Source organism: Lonchura striata, chromosome 4A (genome assembly GCF_050655825.1).
Source record: "Lonchura striata isolate lonStrDom1 chromosome 4A, ASM5065582v1, whole genome shotgun sequence".
Taxonomy (NCBI): domain Eukaryota; kingdom Metazoa; phylum Chordata; class Aves; order Passeriformes; family Estrildidae; genus Lonchura; species Lonchura striata.
In genome coordinates this window covers 5,240,744-5,263,186 of record NC_140742.1, presented here as the reverse complement: position 1 = coordinate 5,263,186, position 22,443 = coordinate 5,240,744, and the positions used below count along the sequence as shown (strand labels likewise).

General features: G+C 52.3%; 3 protein-coding genes across 4 annotated transcripts; all 3 read left to right on the top strand.

Moving 5' to 3' along the window:
• The first annotated feature begins 67 nt into the window (after nucleotides 1–67).
• LOC110474378 (putative P2Y purinoceptor 10) lies at nucleotides 68–9,620 on the top strand. Its single transcript, XM_085570863.1, has 2 exons — nucleotides 68–4,379; nucleotides 7,454–9,620. The coding sequence occupies exon 2, from the start codon at nucleotides 7,504–7,506 to the stop codon at nucleotides 8,617–8,619; it is 1,116 nt and encodes a 371-aa protein (XP_085426989.1). The 5' UTR covers nucleotides 68–4,379; nucleotides 7,454–7,503; the 3' UTR covers nucleotides 8,620–9,620.
• Nucleotides 9,621–9,748: 128 nt separating this feature from the next.
• LOC146763264 (uncharacterized) lies at nucleotides 9,749–19,506 on the top strand. Of its 2 annotated transcripts, none has more exons than XM_085570864.1 (3): nucleotides 9,749–14,748; nucleotides 16,112–16,181; nucleotides 19,352–19,506. In XM_085570864.1, the coding sequence occupies exons 1-3, from the start codon at nucleotides 13,924–13,926 to the stop codon at nucleotides 19,504–19,506; spliced, it is 1,050 nt and encodes a 349-aa protein (XP_085426990.1). In that variant the 5' UTR covers nucleotides 9,749–13,923. The 2 variants fall into 2 exon arrangements, with proteins under 2 accessions (XP_085426990.1, XP_085426991.1); XM_085570865.1 differs by lacking the exon at nucleotides 19,352–19,506 and adding an exon at nucleotides 16,872–16,978.
• On the top strand, nucleotides 17,000–20,836 carry GPR174 (G protein-coupled receptor 174). The gene has a single exon (XM_085570868.1). It carries the CDS (start codon nucleotides 19,708–19,710, stop codon nucleotides 20,683–20,685), a length of 978 nt encoding a protein of 325 aa, XP_085426994.1. The 5' UTR covers nucleotides 17,000–19,707; the 3' UTR covers nucleotides 20,686–20,836.
• Nucleotides 20,837–22,443: the final 1,607 nt, after the last annotated feature.

The window sequence follows — 22,443 nt, the reverse complement described above, 5'->3', positions numbered from 1 at the left end:
CTCCTCCTAGGTGTGAGAAGATGATTTTGAGCTGAGGAGGTTGCACTGGGGGCGATGGAAATGTTCTCTCTGATGTCACTGACACAAGAAACGTTTACACACTGCAAGGATCCCCCTTCCAAAGGGGTGGATGCTCACGGGCAGAGCTGACCTCACACAATTCAATTGTCAGTTCAGCAGTCTCTCATAAGCTACACTCTGTATAAAGTTGTCAGAGAAGGAGAGTTCAATTTCAGTGCTTGTTTTGAGGATTTTTATAGACCTTGCACAGCCTCCATGTGACTGGGAGCTGTTTCCTGTCCCTTCACTTTTCGCACCCTTCTCCCTTGATCAGCTTGTGAAAACAAACCGAGGGCACTTACGGGAACTCTGTAGCTCCTTCTGTGGGTTTTTTGAGCATCAGTTCCCAAGAACTGATGCTCAAAAAAAAAAAAAAAAAAAAAAAAAAAGGCTGTTTTGCAAACATCAGTTGAGTTTTGTAGTTATCACTGGTACCTGGAAAAATGTGTGGGATCAGCTCCTCTGGGATCAGGGTTCAGCAAAGGAACACAACTTTTATTATTATTATTAAACAGATTTGTTGCTTGTTTTCACTCTGGATAGTGGTTATTTATTTAATTTTTGAATCTACCACACTTCTATTAGATTTAGAAGTATTTTGAGGATGGGAAGGTGTCCTAGGTAGTGGGAGATGGACAAGGCATGGGAATACCTGCTCCAGCTGCTGAGTGTCCAGGAGTGACAGTGGCTCTCCTGCCCATAACCTTAGCAAGGATTTGGTGTCTCCATCTGGGATGACATTCTCCATCTCCATGATGGCATCCCCAGGCATGTGAGTTCCCCACATATTCCTGCCTCATTCACCCTCTGAACTCCCTTAGGTTCCCCAAAATGCTCCTGTTCCATACTGCAGCCCCAGCCTGTGAGGAAAAGCCACACGTTCAACCCTTTCAACCTTGTGGTGTGCAGGGGATCAGATAACTCTGACTGAAAGTCTCTTCTGGTGTGGGGGAAAGTGCCCTGGTTTTGGCTGGGGTGGAGCTAAGCCACCTCTGTGGGGTTCAGCTGCCAGATGGGTTTAAACCACCAGGGAAAGTCAGTCAGGATGGGCCAGCCTAGAGAGCAGCAGCTCAGAGCAGAGAAAAGTCCAAGACGATCCATTTGGCCTCCACAAACCCATGCATGATATCCAAACCCTTTCATCAGGCCTCCAAAACCTCGGTGTGCATCTCAAGAGAAGAAAGCAGGCATTCCAGTGAGGAGGAGAGTATTCCAGCTGCCTGGTGCTGGATCTGACCCAGGATCTGGGCTGCAGGGGCTGCTTTGCCTCACACAGTCAGAGGCACAACAAGCCTGGCTCAGGTTCCTGTAATTCACCCCATTTCCTGTGACCAAAAAACATGTTTATTATTTTGACAAGAGGAAATATAATTTCATGATGTTGCTCCTGGATTATCTCTTGTGCTGGTCCTGCTGCTCAGACTCACAAGTAGAAAAAGACTTTTCCTCCTTCTTGGGCAGACACACAAAAGCTGTTTTAAAAGACATGCCACAGAAAGGCAGACTTGAACCAAATCAAGAGGTTTGGTGCAGCTCCACATGGGTGTGAAAGGTGGATCTGAAGGGCTCCTGGGGTTGGAGCATCTCACCCTGAAGGGAACTGCTCAGGATGGAGAGGTGGTGAGGTCTCCAAGCCACCTGCACTGGCCCATCCCCAAGGCACAGCCCTGGGCAAACACATTTCTTTTCCTCTAGAACGTGAGCCATTCACCTTTTAGCAAAAGCAAATTTTCTCTGCAGAGCCACCCCATCCTAACCAGGAGCAAATGTCTGGTACCTCCCATCCTGCTTGGAAGGGCCCTCCCGTGTATGAGAACAAGCATATATGGAAAAAAACTCCTGAGGATTCAAAGCCTTTCTGCAGCTTCAGGTTCTGAGCTGCAGAATCTTGCAGTACCTCTTGCTTCCCTTAAATGAAATTACCAGCTCTCTGCCCAGAGAAAAAACAAAATATGCTGGAAATGCAGGATAACAACCCTGCAGTTCAGAAACATGAAACCACTTCATTGCACTTAAAACATTTTGGGGATGACTGGTACTTTTTAATCAAAAATGCTGGGTTTCTGGATTGGACAAAGGCTTAGTCCAAAAAGTAAGGGAGGCATTGACAATTATTTGCTGTAAAGTAAATTAGATCTCCCCAGACTGCTGTCCCTGCAGAGAACTCTGTGTGGCAGCGAGAGGGACAATGAGCTGGGGGCTCACCCAGCCCTGCTCAGCTCCCTGCACAAGGGTAAAGCTGCTTTGTGTGAACAAACCTCCTCCTCCCCCTGCTTTTCATACATCCTTCAGGTGCATCCTGTCAGATATTCTCAATGCTGAGCGCTTGAGAGATGCTGATCATCTGCATTTGGCCCTCTGCCCACAGGATACCAGGCTGCAGGAGAAGAGACATTTATCTGGAGGCCTCAGATAAAGTCTCATAGTTATTCTAAAAGTTATTTTAAAAGTCCTTTGTGTCTTCTGCCTTTGAAAGCAGAACTTGCCAAGTGTGAAAGGCACGTTAGTGTTGGGGATGAGCCAGAGAAACAGAAATGCTAAACAAAAACCTGCTCAAGTTGAAAGAAGAATGGAGAGGTTGATCTGTGTGTGTGGAAGGATGAGGACTGAGTTTTGTCAATCCCTCAGCTTTTCATGGCCAGGTGTTGTGATCTTCTGCAAAAGTTCTCCAAAAAGCCAAGGAGCAGAGGAATGGCTCAGCTTGGTTACAGAGCCCTCGCTTGGCTCTGACACCCACTGATCTCTCCCTCCCCAGCAGCACAGCTGGAAACAAACACCTAAAAATAGGGCTCGGGGATGGCTGGATATGCTGCTGCAGACACAGAAATAGGATGTCCCAGGCAGGATATCCTGATAAAACAGCCTCTTCACTTTGGGATTAACCTCTGCCCCCTGGAGAGGGACGGGGCACTGTGCCAGCCTGCCTTCTGTGCTCTCTGAATGCTCCACAAACACACGAGCGCTGCTCCTTCTTCCCAGGATCAGCACCAGCTGCTGCAAGAGATGCACGGGAAGAAAACCGGGAATGACAAACAGCTCTTGCATCTCCCAAATCCTCTGAGATGAGAACCATGGGGGTTTAGGGTGCCCTGAGAAGCTTGGGCTGCCCCATCCCTGGAAGTGTTCAAGGCTGGACAGGGCTTGGAAAAATTTGGGATAGTGGGAGGTGTCCCTGCCCGTTGCAGGCGTGCTGGAATCAGAGTCTTTAAGGTCCCCAATCCAAATCATTCTCAGATTCTGAGATTTCTTGGCACAAGGAGACTTGGCAGCTGAGTAGGTGGCAGAGCTCTGGTGCACTCCTGACCCCAGCCCCTGAGCTGGTAACAAGTTTATATTATCTTCCTCCTTTCATTTCTCTTCCACAGTTCTGTTCCGGTTAATTTTGTGAGGTCACAGAACCATTTACAAAACATAGGGTAAGGATATTTCTATTTTTATGTTACCTTCAGGAAGGCAAAGTAGCCAACAGCCAAATTATCTGTACAAGCCCTGGGCTGTGAGCTGTGACCCTGGATATCAGGTAAAACTGCTCAGCTGGAAAAGAGGCAGCTCAGAAGAAGTTACACCATGAAGTTGCACCACTTCTTCAGCCATGCAGAAAGGAAGTCCTGGTCAGCAGGCAGAAAAACAGCTAAAAACTCTTTATATGTGCACATGTATCAGAAGGGAATTAAAGGAATTAAAGAAAAAGATTGGGAATTACGCACGTTATGGGTTTTTTTAAACAACAGTGTTTTGGGGAAATCTCCACCTTAAACCATCACATTATGTCAGGAATAAAGTCCAAACCGTCCTCCAGCCTTGATAGTCTGAGGCTAACCAAGCTTCCAAGAAAATGAGGGAAAATTACTCCCTTCCAGTAACTTACACTGGCAGAGCGCTCGGTTTTCCTTCAGCGAGCACTTATTGGGAGGTTGTTTCTGTATTTTACAGCTCTCCCCGGGCAAAGTGAGCAGGAGCAGCCGGAGGGAAGGGCTCCATCCCCTCCCACCGCCCCTGTGCCCAGCGGGGACAGAAATCCTCGCTCTCCAACCCAGGGCACCAAACGACGTCATCGCCTTTCCCGAGCGGCTTGAACGTCATTAACTGCACACGTTTGGTGTGCAGAAGAGAAAGAAAATACAGGATTTCCTGCTCTGCGGCCACCGGACCGGGCTGCAGATGCCGGCAAGCATTCCAGCGCTCCCAGAACATGTGGAAGTTGAGCGAGGAGGCGCTGGGATTGCCGAGGGAAGCAGCGGGGAGGAAAAGCAGGAGGCTGGCTGCTCCTGCTCCCTAGCACGGCTATGAGCCCCCCGCAGCATGGGCAGTGCATCAAGGTGAGTGGCGGTTCTGCTCTTTGCTTCAGCAGACTGAAACCTGCGCGCTTTTAGCAACTTCGTCGCTCCTTTGTAGTTCTAGAAGAGATGGTATCGGGTAGGAGCTGGTGCAACATCCTCAGCCGCTTCTGCTGTGCCCACAAATTCATCTCCGAGGGTGGGTGAGGAGAGTCAGTGCCTGGGGCAGGCTGTGGTGTGGGAGAAGACATGGGGAGAGGCTGCTTTAGCCAAAAAAACCTCAATTTCGTCCGTACTGACAGAGGCTGCCATCAGCGACCAGCTCTATTTACGCATTTCCTATTAGTGCCTAGATTAAACAAACAAAATCGTTGCTTACAAACCCCAGTGCCAGAAAACTCCACTACTTAAACCAGGACCTCATTTCAAGCCATAAGTGGATTTATTAATTTTTAAATTTTTTCCCCCCAAGCCTCCTTTTCCCTCCAGCATCCCCAGCCCTGAAGGGAGGCAGCTCTGCCCCCATCCCCCAGCTCGGAGGGCTCTCCCCAGCCATGCCTGGAGTTCAGCTTTAGCCTGGGTTGTCCAAGCAGCCCATGGAAAAGATGAGGATGAATTTGCCAATGGATCGGGAGCAGCAAATGCAGGAACACCCCTGTGGTGTGGGGCTGGGTGGGGCCCGGGCTGATTCACAGGGGCCGGGCGGTTTCCAGCGCTGACATTCGCCTCCAGGAACACTCCAAAAATCAGCCCCGGGTGCTCTAAGAGCTGCCTTGCCTCCTAATTAATTGCAGTTATTTGATGTTTAATGAATGGCGGGGCTGCATCCACAGTCAGTGCTCTGACTCCCGGGCTACTGGGCTCCCTTGTGGAATTTCAGCTGATTAAAACTCAGCTTTGCCAAAAAAAAAAAAACCCACTCCCTGCTCCTGCCCGTGTTTAAATCCAAGTGTGGATGAAATGGGAAAGTAATCAAAGAACGGCAGGAATATTTTATAGAAGATTTATAAAGGCACTGAATAAAACTCCAGACAGAGCCCACAGGAGCATCTCTGTCCTGACACCACCAGCAAGGCAGGAGGAAGCTGGAGGGGCATGGGGCAAAGGGAGAACTGGAAAACAATAAAAATGTACAACTCCACCTTCCCAGGAATTGTTGTAGCGAGCAAGCCTGGCCTGACCCCAGCCCAGGGTGGGGGTCTCTGCTGCTTTCCTGCCAGTGCCCTCCAAAGCTGTGCTGGGGACCGGCAGTGGCAGCCAGCCCTCCTGCCAGGAGCAGGCACTCCTGTGCTCCCAGGGAGAGCCAAAAACATGGAGAAAAGCAGCAGGGAGGCTCCCCATGGAAGAGGTGTAGGATTTGGGCTGAGCTGTGTGGCAGGGACACCGGGGGCTCTGCGACCCTTCCGAGAGCCCCACACCAAGTGCCACCCCTGTCACTGCACAGCTGTGACAGGAGCTGGGAACAGCTGCATCCCCACACTCCCTGGCAGTTCTCCCTCCCTGTTTTCTGCAGGGATGTGAAGACAAGTCCTGCCACCCCTTTGCCTGGGTTAAACAGACTGAGTGCAAAGGGCACGAGTCCCTGATGGATTTTTGGGCAGGTGAGGAGCACAGGGATCCTGCAGGGACCAAGGAGATGTTCCCCAGTGTTCCCTCAGCACAGATGTCCACTCTCCCCTGCCTTTCCCAACTCAGTGGAGCAATCACAAACCTCTGGCACAGTCGGCATCCGGGAGGTGCCCTCACTCAGCAGCCCCAGTTCCACTGGAAAAACAAGGAAAAGCAAGAAGGCAGATTGGGAAAGGCTCCGTTTGGAAAGCAGGGTGGGAGCACTGACCCTGCTGACATCAGAGGTGAGGGTGAGAGGCAGCCAGCCGAGAGGCCAGGACTGTATTTTAGATATTTATCTGCACATAAAAATATAAAATATCTAAAATGATGATTTCCTGCTGATCCTGAAAACGTGGTAACCCCACCAAAGGGCTGCTCAGGTGAGGAGGTGCAGGATGGAGGAGACTTCATCCTGTACCTTGAAGCATTGGGATGGATTTGCCCCTGGAAATCCATCCCTGTGACAAACATCAGGCTCTGGGAAACAGCACTGTGGCTGCTTCTTAATTAATTACTGCTGATGAGGGGCTGGGTGACAGAGATAGGAGGTGCTGAGGGCTCTGCCAGCCCCAGCTCCAGGCAGGGAAGGGCAGGGCAGGCTGCCCACCTCCCACAGGCTCCATTTCCAAATCCTCTTCCCAAAAGTACAGATTATTTCCTATGGGATCTGTTCATGAATGACAAAATCCATCAACTCTCCAGAGAGCACCAGGAGCACCTGAATTCCCCATGACCTGCTGATGAATCCTCTCAGCACTGGGTGAGCAGGGATGGGTAAATGGAGGAGAAGAATTTCTACTTTAACTAGAAAGGACTTGTATTTATCTCTCTGCATGTCCTGAGCAGTTGCTGAAGGATAATTCCTGCTGCTGAGGGATAATTCCTGCCGCTCCAGCACGATGCCTGCACAATGTGCCGGGAGTGGCGGAATTGAGTTAGCAGGACCAGCAGAGCAACTGGCGTGTGTTTGGCCAGTTATTAACTTATAAATCCAGCCTTAACTCTGGAGCCAGAGCTGATGGATCTGTCTGCAGCTCTCCCCTGGCCTCAGCTGCCTGGGGATGTTAATTATTGCCTTTGCTGCCAATTCACATCAGATCCCTGCATGGATCTGCAAAGACAGTGCCAAAATCCACTTCAAATCCCTATTTATTTACAGTCCAGCTGAAATTGCTTGTAGATGTGGAGCAGCAATTTGACAGAGTGCGATGGGAAACTTGGTAAAATAAAAGTGGTTCTGGAAAACCCGGGGAGATGCAGAAGCTCTCTGGCAATCAAGAGATGGATGTTCACTGTATTTGGGTATTCACTGTAATTGGGGCATCTCACGAGATCCCGCAGCGCCTCTGCGGGAGAGGGTGGAGGATGCCTGGAATCACTCCCGGGGAGTGGGGTCACTCTTCCCCCCACACACTGACTTGCACACACAACTGACTCTTCTATCCTAAAGCACATTACCTCCATGGAGAGATTCTGGCTTTACAGCATCTTTTTACCCATTCCAGAACCCCTCCCCCTGCTGTGACCACCCCATGAGTGAAGAGACCCGGCCAGGATGGAGAGCAACGTGTCCTCAGAGAACTGTTCCGACCCCCAGATGTCCTTCCAGTCCACCCTCTACGCCACCACCTACACCCTCATCTTCATCCCGGGGCTCCTGGCCAACAGCGCTGCCCTGTGGGTCCTGTGCCGCTTCCTCAGCAGGAAGAGCAAAGCCGTCATCTTCATGATCAACCTGGCCGTGGCCGACCTGGCCCACGTCCTCTCACTGCCCCTGCGCACCTACTACTACATCAACCACACCTGGCCCTTCGGGAGCTTCCTGTGCCAGGTGTGCTTCTACCTGAAGTACCTCAACATGTACGCCAGCATCTGCTTCCTCAGCTGCATCAGCATCCAGCGGTACCTGTTCCTGCTGCACCCCTTCCGCGCCAAGGGCTGGAAGCGCCGCTACGACGTGGCCATCAGCGCCCTGGTCTGGCTCTTGGTGGGGGCTGCCTGCCTGCCCCTCATCATCGTCAGGAGCCCAGCCCTGTCCAACTCCATCAACAGCTGCTTCTCGGACCTGGGCGTGAAGCAGCTCAGCCCGGGGGCCGCCATCGCGCTGGTGACGGTGGCGGAGCTGTTCGGCTTCGTCATCCCCTTCGGCACCATCGCCTGGTGCACGTGGAGGATGTGGCACTCCCTGCGGGAGGGCCCCACGGCGCTGCAGGACGCCGGCGAGAAGCGGAAGGCCCTGAGGATGGTCCTCATGTGCGCCGCCGTCTTCTTCATCTGCTTCACGCCCTACCACATCAACTTCCCCTTCTTCATGATGGTGATCGAGAACGTCATCCGGGACTGCGCCGTGCACCGGAGCACGCTGCGCTTCCACCCCATCTCCCTGTGCCTGGCCAGCCTCAACTGCTGCCTGGACCCCGTCCTCTACTACTTCATGACCTCCGAGTTCCAGGCGCAGCTGCTGCGCCACGGCTGCGTGGCCCTGAGAGCGCGGCTCCCGCCCCGCCGCGGCAGCGCCTCCGGCACCGACACTGCCCACGACATCCGCCTCAGGAAGAGGAATCTCCCTCGCCTCAAGTTCTGGTCTCTTCCCAAGTTCTTTGGCCAAATAAACAGTATGGACATCCCCACCGTGCCACCTGATGAGCTGCTGCTGGAGTCCATCTCGTGAGAGCCCCGTCCACGCAAAGGCTTCTGAGAGCTGCAGTGAGGATTGCTCTGCTCTCCAAATCCGTCTGGAATTGTCCCTGTGCGCCGCAGATGCCAGGACCTGATCTATGAGGACCTTGTGATGCCAAAAGATTTGATGGTTGTGCTGTTGCTGCTGGGGGCTGTTGTCTTCCATCCCTTCAAAAGCCATTGTTGATGCCAAAGTCTCCCCTGTGCTGAACTGCAGTGGGTTCAGGTGCCTCATTTCAGGTGTTCCTCTGCTTCTGTGTATTTGTCATTATTGGGAATCCTTCTGAACCCCGAGCTGTGAGTGAGAGGCTCAGCCTGGGTACAGCTCTGGGGATTTCAGCTCTGATCCTGGGTACCTACAGCCACCATCACCAGGAGCATCCACCATGCTCACACGGGGCTCTGCATCAGGACAATTCATTATGTCCCTGTAAACCAAAACTTTTCCACTACAAAAATCCATCACCTGGGTCCAATGCAGCCTAATCTGGACTGCAAGACTGTAACCAAACAAAGAGTATTAACCTATATCACATCAACATTGTAAGGGAGGGCTCAAACAAACTGGGCTCAGCTCACGCTGCTGGAAAAGGCACCAAGAGCTGAGCAGAAGGATCCACCTGGCTCCTGGGAGCTGCAGGTGCTTGGCTGATTATGGGGGATCAATATTTGGAAGACAAATTACAGTAGATATGCCACAAGCCAGAGGGAGATGTGACACCTCCCAGGGCACATTAAGTCACAGAGCTCTGGTGTGAGCTGAAAAAACAGGGACCTGTCATTGGTGTCTCTTGTGTTGTTCTTGGGAGTCTTGTGTTGTCATGTTGTTGACGTGTGTGGTTGCACATGAAGATGTTATCCAAAATTTCAGTTTTGCTTTGAACACCAAAAACCATCCCAACCTCCACTGGGTACTGAAAAAATTTACAAAACTGACTCCAGTACACCCTGAAAGCTTCAAACCCTGAGGAAATAAAATTATCCTAATGTGTATTTGAGCTTCAGGAGTATTATTTTAAGTGCTTGGAAATAATCTCATTATGCTCGACATCTGCTGTCGGAGCAGTGACACAATTTGGGGGGGACACCCAACTCTGGGGCTCAGAGAATCCTTGAAGAGTCGCCAGTGCAGGGGTTCTGAGGTCTCCTCCTCCCAAAAAACCCTCAGGGAATTTTTTAAGTAAGCGTAGGCAGAGGGGGATTGATAGAAAACAGCTTTTCCCATGATTGGATGCACATTTCCACCCCGTGCAGCGTTTCTGGGAAGCACGGAATGGGTGCCGAGGCTGGATGGGGGAGACCAGATGGGAGACCCAGACAAACTGGAGGAATTTGCTTTGGTGCTTAAAGTGTGCCAGAAACAGAGAGAAAACTCCAGGAGCAGGCAGAAAAGCCACTGCCCTGGGGCTCATTCTGTCCCAAATCTCCTCCTCTCACAAAAAATATAAATAACAAAAGGCCATGTTTTCCTTGTTTGTTTGGTGGGGGGAAAAAAGAGCTTCCAGGGCTGGAAAAATGCTGTTTCAGATGGCCCAAACCCAACAGAGTGTGGAGGCAAAACAGGAAACCCAAGAAAACCTCACCGATGCTGGGACTGGCTCAGGGCAGCTCCCACAGACAGGACAAGCCACACCAGCAGGATCTTCACCAGGACTGTGGCTTTTCCTGAGTGTTTTGGGAATGGCACAACCCCGAGGAGCTGGGCTGGACATCCAGGTGGCCCTGAATGACCACAGACAGGTCATTTATAAGCCCCTGATCAACAGCAAATCCTGGATTGTGGCTCCAACTTTACTGGCAGCACCAGGTCCAGGTTTCCCAGGAGCTCCAGTTCCCACTGGGACTTTGCCAGTTTGTTTTCAGATTGCTTTTCTGACATTTCTGCAACACAGCTTGCCCCTTCCAAACAGAGAACAGGAAAGGGCAAACCCAAAACCCTCCCTAATGTCACATGGAGACTCAACAGCAAACCCTCCCTTGGCTGTGCCTGCCTCAGGCACGGCAAACACAGAAAAATCCCTTGCAGGGTGGGACACCCTGGCTAGCAGGGGTTTTGCTGGGCTCTCTGTAAATCAATCCCTGAAGGAACGTCCTTGTCCAGTACAAACTGGTGCTTCCTGCTTTTCCAATGCCTGCCAGGCTCCTGCTTTATGAGTTGTAGGATCATCATGGAAAGGTTTGGGTTGGGAGGGATCTTAAAGCTCATCCACCCCTGCCATGGGCAGGGACAATTTCCACTATCCCAGGTTGCTCAAGCCCCGTCCAGCCTGGCCTTGGGCACTTCCAAGGATCCAGGGGCAGTCTGAGCAACATGTGCCAGGGCCTGCCCACCCTCACAGGGAAGAATTTCTTCCCAAGATCCCATCTAAACTTACACTTACACATCCCTAAAATTATGCAGTACTTGCGAGTATCCAAGCTGTCCCTTGCACGGCACTTTTTAGGGCCCCAAAGGGAGGGAGGGGAGCTGCTTTTCTCCTTGCTAAAAATACCTTTATCCTCCCTCCATGACCACATGCTCCCAGTCCAGCCCCAAAGTGCCTTTGCCTCTGGAAAACCACTCAGCCTCTGTGGAGCCCTCACAATCGAGCCTCTCCTGACTTTTGGCACCGCTGCTGGCCAGGGCAGCTTCTCCTCCCACCCAGCTCGTGCTGGAGAGGGGAAGGGCTGTCCCTGGCAAGGGAACAAACACCAACAGCTCCAGCCCTGAGCACAGCCCCAACACACTCCAAGAGAATTCTGCTGCTTCAAACCCAGGCGAGCCAGGGAGTGGTTCTCCAAGCCAAGGAGCTGTTCTCCAAGCCAGGGAGCTCTTTTACAGACAGCCATGATTTCATCACACCCCAATCCAGTTTTTTGATTCATGTGCTCAGCCAGCAACACCCTGCAAAGCCCAAGTTTGGGGTGTGGTGGGACAGCACCGTGTGACAGCCCCAGGTGTGTCCATCACCCCTCCCATGCTCCAGGGTCCTGTTCAGGGCACGGGGGAGAGGATTTGGGAATTCTGCATGGATGCCATGGCAGTGTTCAGCGCTGGGAGGGCGCTCAGCATTCCAAGGAGCAGCCAAAGCCTCATCCCTGCTGGGCCAGCACATCCTTCCCGGCAGACGCTGCCACGCCATCGCCCAGCCCTGCTCCTTTTGCAGGGATTTTTTGGTTTTTAAAGAGAATTCCCTGCTGCAGGGACACAGGGCAGGCAAATCCAGCAGGTTTAGCCCTCAGCCTGGTGGCAGCAGCACGGCTGCATCCCTGGCTCCACGTGAGCCCTGCTGATGTCGGGAGCTGCATCCATGGACCTGCGCCTGCTCCCCTTTTCCAGACACGCTCCTTTCCCCTGGGACAGCCCCAGCCGTGTGGAGAGCAGGCAGACAAATTCCTCCCAGGAATTATTTCTATTAAACACAGGCAGTGCAGAAGGACCTCAGCTGGTTCTCTCTGAGGAGTTCCTACAAGATCATGAAGTACAAGATTAGATAAACTGAGAACTTTCAATTCTTGTAAGATACAAAAGTAAGTAAAGGTAAAAAAAATATATAATCAATACAAGAGAAAATTACAATTTAAAAATTTTACTTTATGCTGTAAAATAATTGCTTTGTGATTTGATGTCCAGCTCCAAGATCTCCTGATTTTTGTTGGTCACAACTGCAACAGGATTGGAAGGTCAAGTCAGGGTTTTCCCTGGGGACAGCAGAAATCAGAGACTGGCTCTTGCCTGCTGGTAAAGGCACCCTCAATTCCCACCCCACACCCCAGGAACGCTCATGATGTGATGGGAAATGGGATGGATGCTGGTGGCAATGCACACAGAGCATGGCAGCAGGAAAACAGGATTTGGGGGTGCCCTGCAAGGTGGTTTTGAAACAAAACACCCCTCAGTACCCTACATCCACTCCCTGCCCCGAGCTCAGGCTCTGCCTTCCCCTGACCTGGCTGACTGCTGTGGAAATGGCAGTGAAGCAGAGAATCCACCACGTGCTGCAGTGGGAAAAGCAAAGGAGCCCATCCCAAACCCAGGTGCTGCTCAGCCACAAGGGATTGGTGATTCCTGGGACTGGCCTCAGGTTTCTTGTCTAATAAAGTCACCTCCAAACCATGCCCCTCAATCCTTGTGGGAAGCAGGGAATGCCAGGGTGCCAGGGAATGCTGGTGGAGTGGGGCAGAGCCTGGGGACCCCTGGGTGTCACATCACATGGTTTTGGGGAGAGGGAGAAAAAATAAATGAGGGCATGGCAGAGGTTGCTGGTGGGAGGTGCTGGGAAGGTTTCACATCTCAGATCCTGCAGAAATTAGGGAAACACCCCAGGACTGACATAAGCTGAGGCAGCATTCTCCTCTGAGAATGCTCAGGGAGACCCCAGCACCAAGAAACCCCCTTCAGTAATAAAACCCCACTCCCCACTGCTGCCAGCCCAAAAACATCAGTCCAAAACCCACCCCTGCACCTCAGGGACAACTCTGCAGAGAAGATCCCACAGTGCTGAGAGCTCTGGCTCCCACGTTAATTAGAGCCCATCAAGTCATCAGCAGCTTCAGAATGAAGCTGGAAGCTTTAACCCGCAGGAGCATCAGCTTATGGAACAGACACACAGCTGCATTTTTGGGAGATGTGGTCCCCAGAGCCTTAAAGAGGGGTTGGGCCACCACAGGGTGACAAATCCTGTGCCCTGCAAGGCTGTGGGAGCCATTAATCTGTAAATCGCCATAAAAAGGAGTGTAGAGAGCTACAAACCCTAAGTTGGAATTGTGATATGAGTAAATCAACAATGCTTTAAAGGAGAAGGTGTAACATAATGTATGGTGTTCTCCTGGGGAGATGCGTAAGAAAAAATGAATAAATACAAATTAAAAAGTCGCAAATCACTGCAGAACTTATCTGGAAATGATTAGCAAAGTCACTTTTTCAAATTAACCGGCTGAACCATTGCTCCCTCAACAAGAATTCCTGTTGATGCTCCTTGAGCCGGGCGCTCCGCCGGAGCAGCAGGGCAGTGCTGCTGCTCGAAGCCAAAGCGCAGCCGGCTCTGCCCTCTGCCGATGGCCGGCACCGCGGCACGCTTGGAAAAGAAGAACCCTTGGCTCCCACCCTGTTTGCTCCACGAGAGCTGTGGGAATCCCCTGGATGAAGTAATGACCGCGGAGAACTCGCTGCTTTTGGGGAGCCCAAAGCTGCCCACGGTCAGCTTCGGAGGGGGGGACCCGAAATCCCCCCAAATCCCTGGGAGCAGGGACTGCAAACACCCGGTGAGGAGAAGGAGCCTTTCCCAGAGAGCTGGGGAAGGAAAACAGTGGGTGAATGCTCGCATTCCCTCAGCCTGTCACAGAGGGGCTCTGCCAGCGGGTCCCTGTCCCCAGGAGCGGAGTTGGGGCTCCTGACCCCACCCCTGGCAGCAGGAACAGCTGCTGGGGTGACACCAACCCCGCGGCGACAGCTCCCAAAGCACCCCGAGAGCAAAACACCCCGAGGAACATCACTGCAGAGCCCGGCGGGAGAGGAGAGCGGCTGATCCCGGCAGAGCCCGGGCAGGGACACCCGGAGCGGGACACAGCGGGGACACAGCGGGGACACAGCGGGGACACAGCGGGGACACAGCGGGGACACCCGGAGCGGGATACCCGGAGAGGGACACCCGGAGCGGGACACAGCGGGGACACAGCGGGGACACAGCGGGGACACAGCGGGGACACCCGGAGCGGGATACCCGGAGAGGGACACCCGGAGCGGGACACAGCGGGGACACAGCGGGGACACAGCGGGGACACAGCGGGGACACCCGGAGCGGGATACCCGGAGAGGGACACCCGGAGCGGGACACAGCGGGGACACAGCGGGGACACAGCGGGGACACCCGGAGCGGGATACCCGGAGAGGGACACCCGGAGCGGGACACAGCGGGGACACGGCGGGGACACAGCGGGGACACCCGGAGCGGGATACCCGGAGAGGGACACCCGGAGCGGGACACAGCGGGGACACGGCGGGGACACAGCGGGGACACAGCGGGACACCCGGAGCGGGACACCCGGAGCGGGGCCCGCCGCAGCCGCTCCCCGGCACTTGCGCTTCTGCTCCGCACGGCGAGGGAGGGACCCGCCCTGGGGACACTCCGGGACACCAAAGGTAGGGCTGGAATTCCTCTGTCCCGGCTACCTCCGGGTCTGTCTTGGGGGTTCAACTGGGATTTTTTTGGTTGTTGTAGCCCTAGATTTGGTGAGGCTCTGCCGGGAGTGCTGAGAGGGGATGGGGCAGTGCAGGGACAGCCAGGGGGGTCCTGCCTTCACCAGAGACCTGGTGTAACTCCCAGAGTAAATGGGTAGAAGGGAGGAGATGCAGAGTAAGCCCAGTTATATTCATTTACTGAAAAGCTCCTGTGCCACGGGATGCTTTGAGCATCCGAACGAGAGCAGGGGGATGGCTGAAGTTAAAACACCCAGCCTTGGTGTTTCAAGCTGTGTTTTCTGCTATCACTGAGTGAGCAGCTGAGTTTAAGGATTAAGCCCAACTCCAGCGATTCTCAGCCTCTGCAAAGCCAGCACTGCCTGGGATGGGACTGGTGTGTAAGGGGCCTTTGAAGCCACGCAGCCCCATCCCCCCTGCACAGGGATAACTGACCCAGTCCCCACTGCTCCACACTTCCCTTGGGTTTGTCTCTCTCCCTTTGTCCCAAAAGTTTTCCCAAGTGGTCTGTTCCTCACAAGTGGTACCACACGGATTTTCCATGGGCCAATTTCCATTTCACTGCTAGAACCAGTAGAAGAGGAAGAGGACAGGGTTATCACAGCACAGGGACATGGCTGTGCGTCCCTGGGGACCATGTGCTGATGGTCTGGGGGGATAACTTACAACTTTGGTGCCCAAAACATCTTTCAGGTACATCAGGGTGTGCCAGGAAGGGAGAAGGAGGGTGGGGGATTAGGCTGACACACAGCACTGCTGTTTTGGGTTAAATTCCCTTCTTAACCAGGATAAATATTAACAAAGGAGGACAAGAGCTTTTGCAAAGGATTAAAAGGCAAAAGCAGAATATTTCTCATGGCATTAAACCAGAGCATTTATTTTTTCCCTTCATATTCTTGGAATTTAGTTAGCACAGCAAGAGGCAAGATCACTCTGATGGAGAAACAGAAAAATCCCAAATATCTACCAGGAAACTGCTTCAAGGCAGAGAAGGCTCTTCTTCTGTCATTTGTTAAAAGAACAAAAAACCCAACCCCATACAACATTCAGTTTCTGGTTTTAGCATTTCTATTTTCAGTTCATACCTTGTAAATTCTACTTCCTGCCAAAGCAGGCCAGCAGCATTTCAGGTGAGCCAGAGAACAAAGCTGGCAATGGGAGAAGCCCAGACCACCCCTGGGCCAGCTCTCCCCTGCCCACAGGGCCCCTTTGGAGGGACCCAGCCACCCTCACCCTGCCTTCACTCGCACAGGAAACTGAATTTCTATTTGATGTTTCCCCTGTGCATGTTCTGCTTTTATTTTAGGTTGTGGAGGAGAAGAAGGAAAAACACAAGAGAGGTGCCAGGCACAGCCCAGCCCAGCTCCCCCAGGAGGGTAAGTGAGCAGGGGACACCAGGGTGATGCTGCTGTGCTCCTGTCACGGGTTTTTTGTGTTCTTAAAACACATCCTCACCCTGAACACGAGGGACTGAGCACCCCCAGCTCACCTGGGCCAGCAGCAGGGGCAGGGCTTGGTGGAGGATCCATCCGGGGCTTGGTGGAGGATCCAGCCAGGGCTTGGTGGAGGATCCATCCGGGGCTTGGTGGAGGATCCAGCCAGGGCTTGGTGGGGGATCCATCCAGGGCTTGGTGGAGGATCCATCCGGGGCTTGGTGGAGGATCCATCCAGGGCTTGGTGGAGGATCCAGCCAGGGCTTGGTGGAGGATCCATCCGGGGCTTGGTGGAGGATCCATCCGGGGCTTGGTGGAGGATCCATCCAGGGCTTGGTGGAGGATCCATCCGGGGCTTGGTGGAGGATCCATCCAGGGCTTGGTGGAGGATCCATCCGGGGCTTGGTGGAGGATCCATCCGGGGCTTGGTGGAGGATCCAGCTAGGGCTTGGTGGAGGATCCATCCAGGGCTTGGTGGAGGATCCATCCGGGGCTTGGTGGAGGATCCATCCAGGGCTTGGTGGAGGATCCATCTTGGGCTTGGTGGAGGATCCATCCGGGGCTTGGTGGAGGATCCATCCGGGGCTTGGTGGAGGATCCAGCCAGGCTCATCCATCACCTGGCTCTGGGCAGGAGCAGGAGGCACCGGCAGATCCCAGCTCTGAGAGGGCTCCAGGCACGAGGCAGCAGCAGGGACAGCACCCACAAACTGGGCCCAGCACCCACAAACTGGGCCCAGCCAGGAGCTGCTCCCAAAGCCTCTCTTGACCCAGCTGGGTTTGGGAGTTGCTGTGGATTAAACCCCAGGATTTACTAACAAGGATTGGACACGCTGAAGCAGCCTCAGGTAAGGAGCCTGAGCTCTTCTGGGGGTGCTGAGCTGTGCTGAGGGTGCTGAGCTGTGCTGAGGGTGCTGAGCTGTGCTGGGGGTGCTGAGCTGTGCTGAGGCCATGGGGCAGAGCCCAGCGTGAGCAGGGTAATGCTCCCACAGCCCCAGCTCCTGCAGGGGCTCTCCTGGAGCAGACGGAGACCCAGCTGTGCTCCAGCGTATGGAAAATGCTTTGCCCAGGATGTACCCAGCTCTAACAAGCTGATTTTAGGCTGCCTGCAACTCTCACCTGCTGCTCTGACTCATTAGGCACAAATCTTCATCCAGTGCCCCAGCGTGGCTGATTTGGGGGGTACCCATGGAAAAATCAGGGGGAAAAGCTGTTCAGGGGGAGAAGGAGGCCGTGCCTGTGGAGAGTCTCTCACCCACCCCCTCACAGCGAGGGGGAAGCAAGCACAGAGCACGCAAACCCAAATTTCCTCTTTCTGGAGATTTTTTTAGCATCCTGCTGTTTTTTTACACAGCGCACAGGGCTGAACTTTGTGATGTTGCTGCTTGGGATTTCCAAAGTGCCATTTCTCACATTGCTGAGTTTTTGCACCCACTCCCCAGCCCTGAAGGTGCCTCTGGGTGCCCTGGCTGAGCCCCCTCGCTGCTCCCCACCTTCAGCTGGGACTCGGGGACCCCTCGTGCCACAGGGACAGGCAGAAACTCCTGCAAGGGACTCCCTGCCCCAGGGAATGGAGCTGCAGGCAAGTTGCTGTGTGATGGGGATGGGGAAGGGCAGGAGCTGAGGGACAGCAGGAAAAACAAGATGTGAATGTGTGGAAGGGCTGAGAGTGCACTTTGTCCTTCCCTCTGTGTGTCCCAAGGCCCAGAGATGGAGTCAAGGTGGGTTTTCCCACCTGGGAATGCAGCCAGGGGAGAAGGAGTAGGATCAAGTCTTCCTCAGTGGGTGACAGGAGCCTCTGCTAACAGGAGAGGAGAGGCAAGCTAGTTTAAATTGATAAGAAAAAATGTTAAAATACAAATATTTGGAGCATAACAGGATCATTTCACAAGCCATTTTACTCCACTGCTTGAGTTAGATGCTCCCTCTTTAAAAGGAAGGAAGGAAGATATCTCAGTCTCCTTGGTAAGAGAAAATACAAAAATAGACATGTTTCCTTTTATGGCAGATTTTCTGCTTCCACCCAAAACTACTTCAAAGTTTCGTTACCATCACACCAGCAAGTGTTGACCATCGTTAAATAAGTGTTCACACTTTTTACCTAAGCACTGAACAAAAACCAGCAGGGACTATAGCAGACGTCATTTTACCTTTAAAATTAAAATTTAAAAAAATTAAGTTAAAACATTAAAACATTTTAAATTAAGTAAATGTGCCTTTTGGCATCTTGGTTGCTCCCTACAAACTTCTCCCACTTAGACCTGCAGGATAATTCTTCATGTGGAAGCCAAAGCAAACCTGAGATGGTTTGGGCAGAGAGCTGAATTTACTCTAGATTTATCAGATCTGGCTGAGGTTTTTTGTGTCTGACACATTCAGATAACATCACCTGTTTGGCTGCAATTTTAAATAAAATCCACCTCCAGCCTCCTTAGTACCAGTTCTGGTATTACCAACAGCCTCAGATGTGCACGATGGGTAAGGACAGGCTTGGAAAAAACAGCTGTGAGAAAGTCAGACTGGATCAAGTGCAGGTAGGTCTGCAAAGGATGGTTTATGTCCTATTTTTAAAAGATGAACCTGGATTTGACCCTATTTTTAAAAGTTGACCCTGGTTTGGTGAGAGCCACTGGCCTGGGACTTCCACCCCATGACACAGCGGTGGTGGCTGCACCAGGGGAAAGGTTTGTGTGCACATGGGTTACACGAGGAGCAGATTTCCTTCTGTCACCTGCAGCTGGGAATGTTCTGAGGGCTTTCCTGGGAAACCAGGGGAGTGTTCCCCTCAGGAGTTTTTGGGAAGTGAGACTATCCCCAGGGAGGGAGGCAGGTCTGGCACTGACCACGTGCTGGGACACAGGAAGAGCAACACCCCCAGGTTTGTAGCAGAAAACGAACACCATTTCTATTTATTCCTTGGTGGTTCTGCACCTCCACTGGACAGGGCACGGTGCTTGCTGGGCAGCACAAGAGCTGATCCACCAAAGCCATACAGGTACCAAAGCCACACAAAGGTGGAGAGATGCTCCAGCTTTTTCCAGCTCTCCCATAACTCTTGCTCTGTTCCTCCCCTGTCTCCCAGCAATGCTCCAACTGCACCTTTCTGTCTTCCAGCTGCTGAACGCCTGTGCTGGGAGAAGAGGCTGAAATGCCACCCAAAAGGTGACAGAGCTGCAGCTCCGGTGAGGATTTGCCCATTGGACACAGCGATGCTTTTCCCGGTGTGGATCCCTCCTGCCCATCCCGCAGGTGACCCCAGAGAGCTCTGAGCAGGAGCATGAGCAGGGCTGGAGGGCAGGGCTGGAATTAACTCCTCCCAGGCCAAAACTCCCCGCCATGAGCCGGTGACCGGAGCCTCCCGCACGGATCCCAGGGCTGGATTGTTCCCTTTGGATCCTGAGGCCCCCCCTGGCTGCAGGACAGGCGGGATGGACGTGTTATGATGCTGAGCACGGAGCTGGAGCACAACCATGAGCAACAGCTCCAACTGCAGTGAGACAGACCTCAAGCCCTACTACGCCGTCACCTACACGGTGATCCTGATCCCCGGGCTCATCGGGAACACCCTGGCCTTGTGGGTCTTCTATGGCTACATGAAAGAGACTAAAAGGGCCGTGATATTTATGATCAATTTAGCCATTGCTGACTTATCACAGGTGCTGTCCTTGCCCCTGAGGATTTTTTACTACCTGACGGGCACGTGGGAGTTCGGAGGAGGTCTCTGCATGTTCTGCTTCTACCTGAAGTACGTCAATATGTACGCCAGCATCTACTTCTTGGTGTGCATCAGCGTGAGGAGGTACCTGTTCCTCATGCACCCCTTCAAATTCAGTGACTGCAGGCGTGTCTGTGATGTCTACATCAGCATCGTGGGCTGGGTCGTGGTCTGCGTGGGCTGCCTGCCCTTCCCGCTCCTCAGGATGCAGCACCAGGAGGATAAAAACTCCTGTTTTGTGGATCTTCCCATCAAGAAACTCGACCTCCCCACCTCCATCACACTGATGACCATAGGGGAGTTGGTGGGGTTCGTGACCCCCCTGCTCATCATCCTGTACTGCTCCTGGAAGACAATCTTATCACTAAAAGAGAAGCACTCTGCTTCCCGGGACCTGGGCGAGAAGAAGAAGGCTTTAAAGATGATCCTCACCTGCGCCCTGGTGTTCCTGATTTGCTTTGCACCTTATCACATCAGCTTCCCTCTGGATTTCTTTGTGAAAACCGGGCAGATCCGGGAGGGCTGCGTGCAGATCTCGGTGTTCCACGCCGTGGCTCTGTGCCTCGCCAGCCTCAACTCCTGCGTGGATCCCATCATCTACTACTTCACCACGGACGAGTTCCGGAGACGCCTCTCCAGGCAGGATCTGCAGGACAGCATCCAGCTCCAGCCCCTCAGCTACGGCAGGATGCACTCCAGGGATGTGCTTGGGGAGGACACCACAGAATACTAGAGCTGCCCTTCCCAAACAGCAGCCACACTTCCACTATTCATTAAATTTTGGCCTTTGCCAGAATTTTTTCCCTCAGGACACTGAGAACAACTCAAACTTCTGCTTTCAGTGAGGGTTGGAATAAACAAACAACCTCCCTCACAAAAAAAAACCAACCCAAACCTGACCAAAGATGTGTTGATTTAATACTTCAGGTGCAAATTTTCACTGAATAGAAATAGGAGCATTTCCATTTCTCAGCTGGGCAGCAGGAGGTCACCGACCCATGGGAGAGGTGACACCATGTCCCACTGTCACCCGTGGCATCACCCAGTCACGTCCTGGTCAACAAGAAACAGCAAAAGATTCTGGGGTCTTGCTGTGCAGAAAGAATTTGATCCTAAAAACCCCTGGATGCCACAATATTCTCTGTTTCTGAAACACAAGGCAATTCAGCAGAGACTGATTCTCCAGAGAGTGCCCGGAGCCCGCTCCAGCCACGCTGAGCAGGGAGTGAGCAGCAGAAGGTGGCCCCAAAGGACTTCCCATTTAAATAATTAATGAAGCCTCATTTTCGGGTGTGGCAAATGCCATCTCCAAATCCCACAGCCAGTGAAGCTTCCACACACTATTTTTCTGTCATCAGTTCCCACTTCTGGGTGCAAAGACAAGGGTTAGACCCCCTTGGGTTTTGAACCATGGGGTTGTGCTTGGAGGGTATTTATCCAAGCCAGGTGTCCATCAAACCTTTCAGGTTGTCTTTTCAGCAAAAATGGGGCAAATTATTTCCCTTTCACTGATAACTGACCCACAGCCATCACATCCACTCCCCACTAACAGCAGCAGGATTCAAACAGAGCACCCAAAACCTTTCCAAAGTTTGCTGTAATGAGAAATCCCTGGAAGCAAAGTCAAAGGTACCATGAGAGATTTTTAAGAAAGGCTCAAAGGTGGATGTTGTTTTAATGATATTTGCTTTAAATTCAAACCACAGAGACTTCAGGCTTGACTTTGGTATTTCATTTGCACCTTCTTGTAAAACATTATTTTTCTGTGAACGTTGCAAACGTTACAATAGAAGCGTTTTGGAAGTGTGAAATACTGTGACAGTATCGTTTTTTATTTATGCAAATGTTGCTTTATAATTTATATAAGGGAAATGCACATTGTAGGAAAATGATGTGAAGCACAGAGAGTGTCAGAACACAAGAAGTTTGCTTTCTTTTCAAAAACTTTTTCATATAATAAAACTCCATCTCCTCTTCTCCTACAGGAATCTGAGCCAGTGCCTGATGGCTGAGCAAGCACTGATAATTCATGGAAACCACATTCACAGTGACAAAAAATTATTTATTTTTATATTTCCCGTTGTATATAATAAAATAATAATTTCTAAAAATGTTTTTTAAATGCAATTCTTGTCTCCTTCTCCCCCTGGCATCACCAATACACATGAACATGTGACAGCACCTGGATTTGATGCCTCTTGAATACCTGCAGAACATTTTAGATGCTTCTCCAAAATTATTTGACTCTTCCTGTTGCACTGGGGAGAAAAGTCAAGGGCCAGGTTTCCCAGGATAACGGGAATTCCTCCAGCTGCAGGGATCCAGCCCATCCCTGCCCTTTCTGGCCACCATGAGAGGGGACCAGGGTGGCCCTGTCCAAACCCCCCCTGAGTCACTTTTAGCTCCTGAGGGGGAAAAATTGTTACATAAAGCCGTGTCAGAAGTTCAGAAATTGTTCAGTGACAGAAACCTCAAGCAGCTGAAGTTTTCC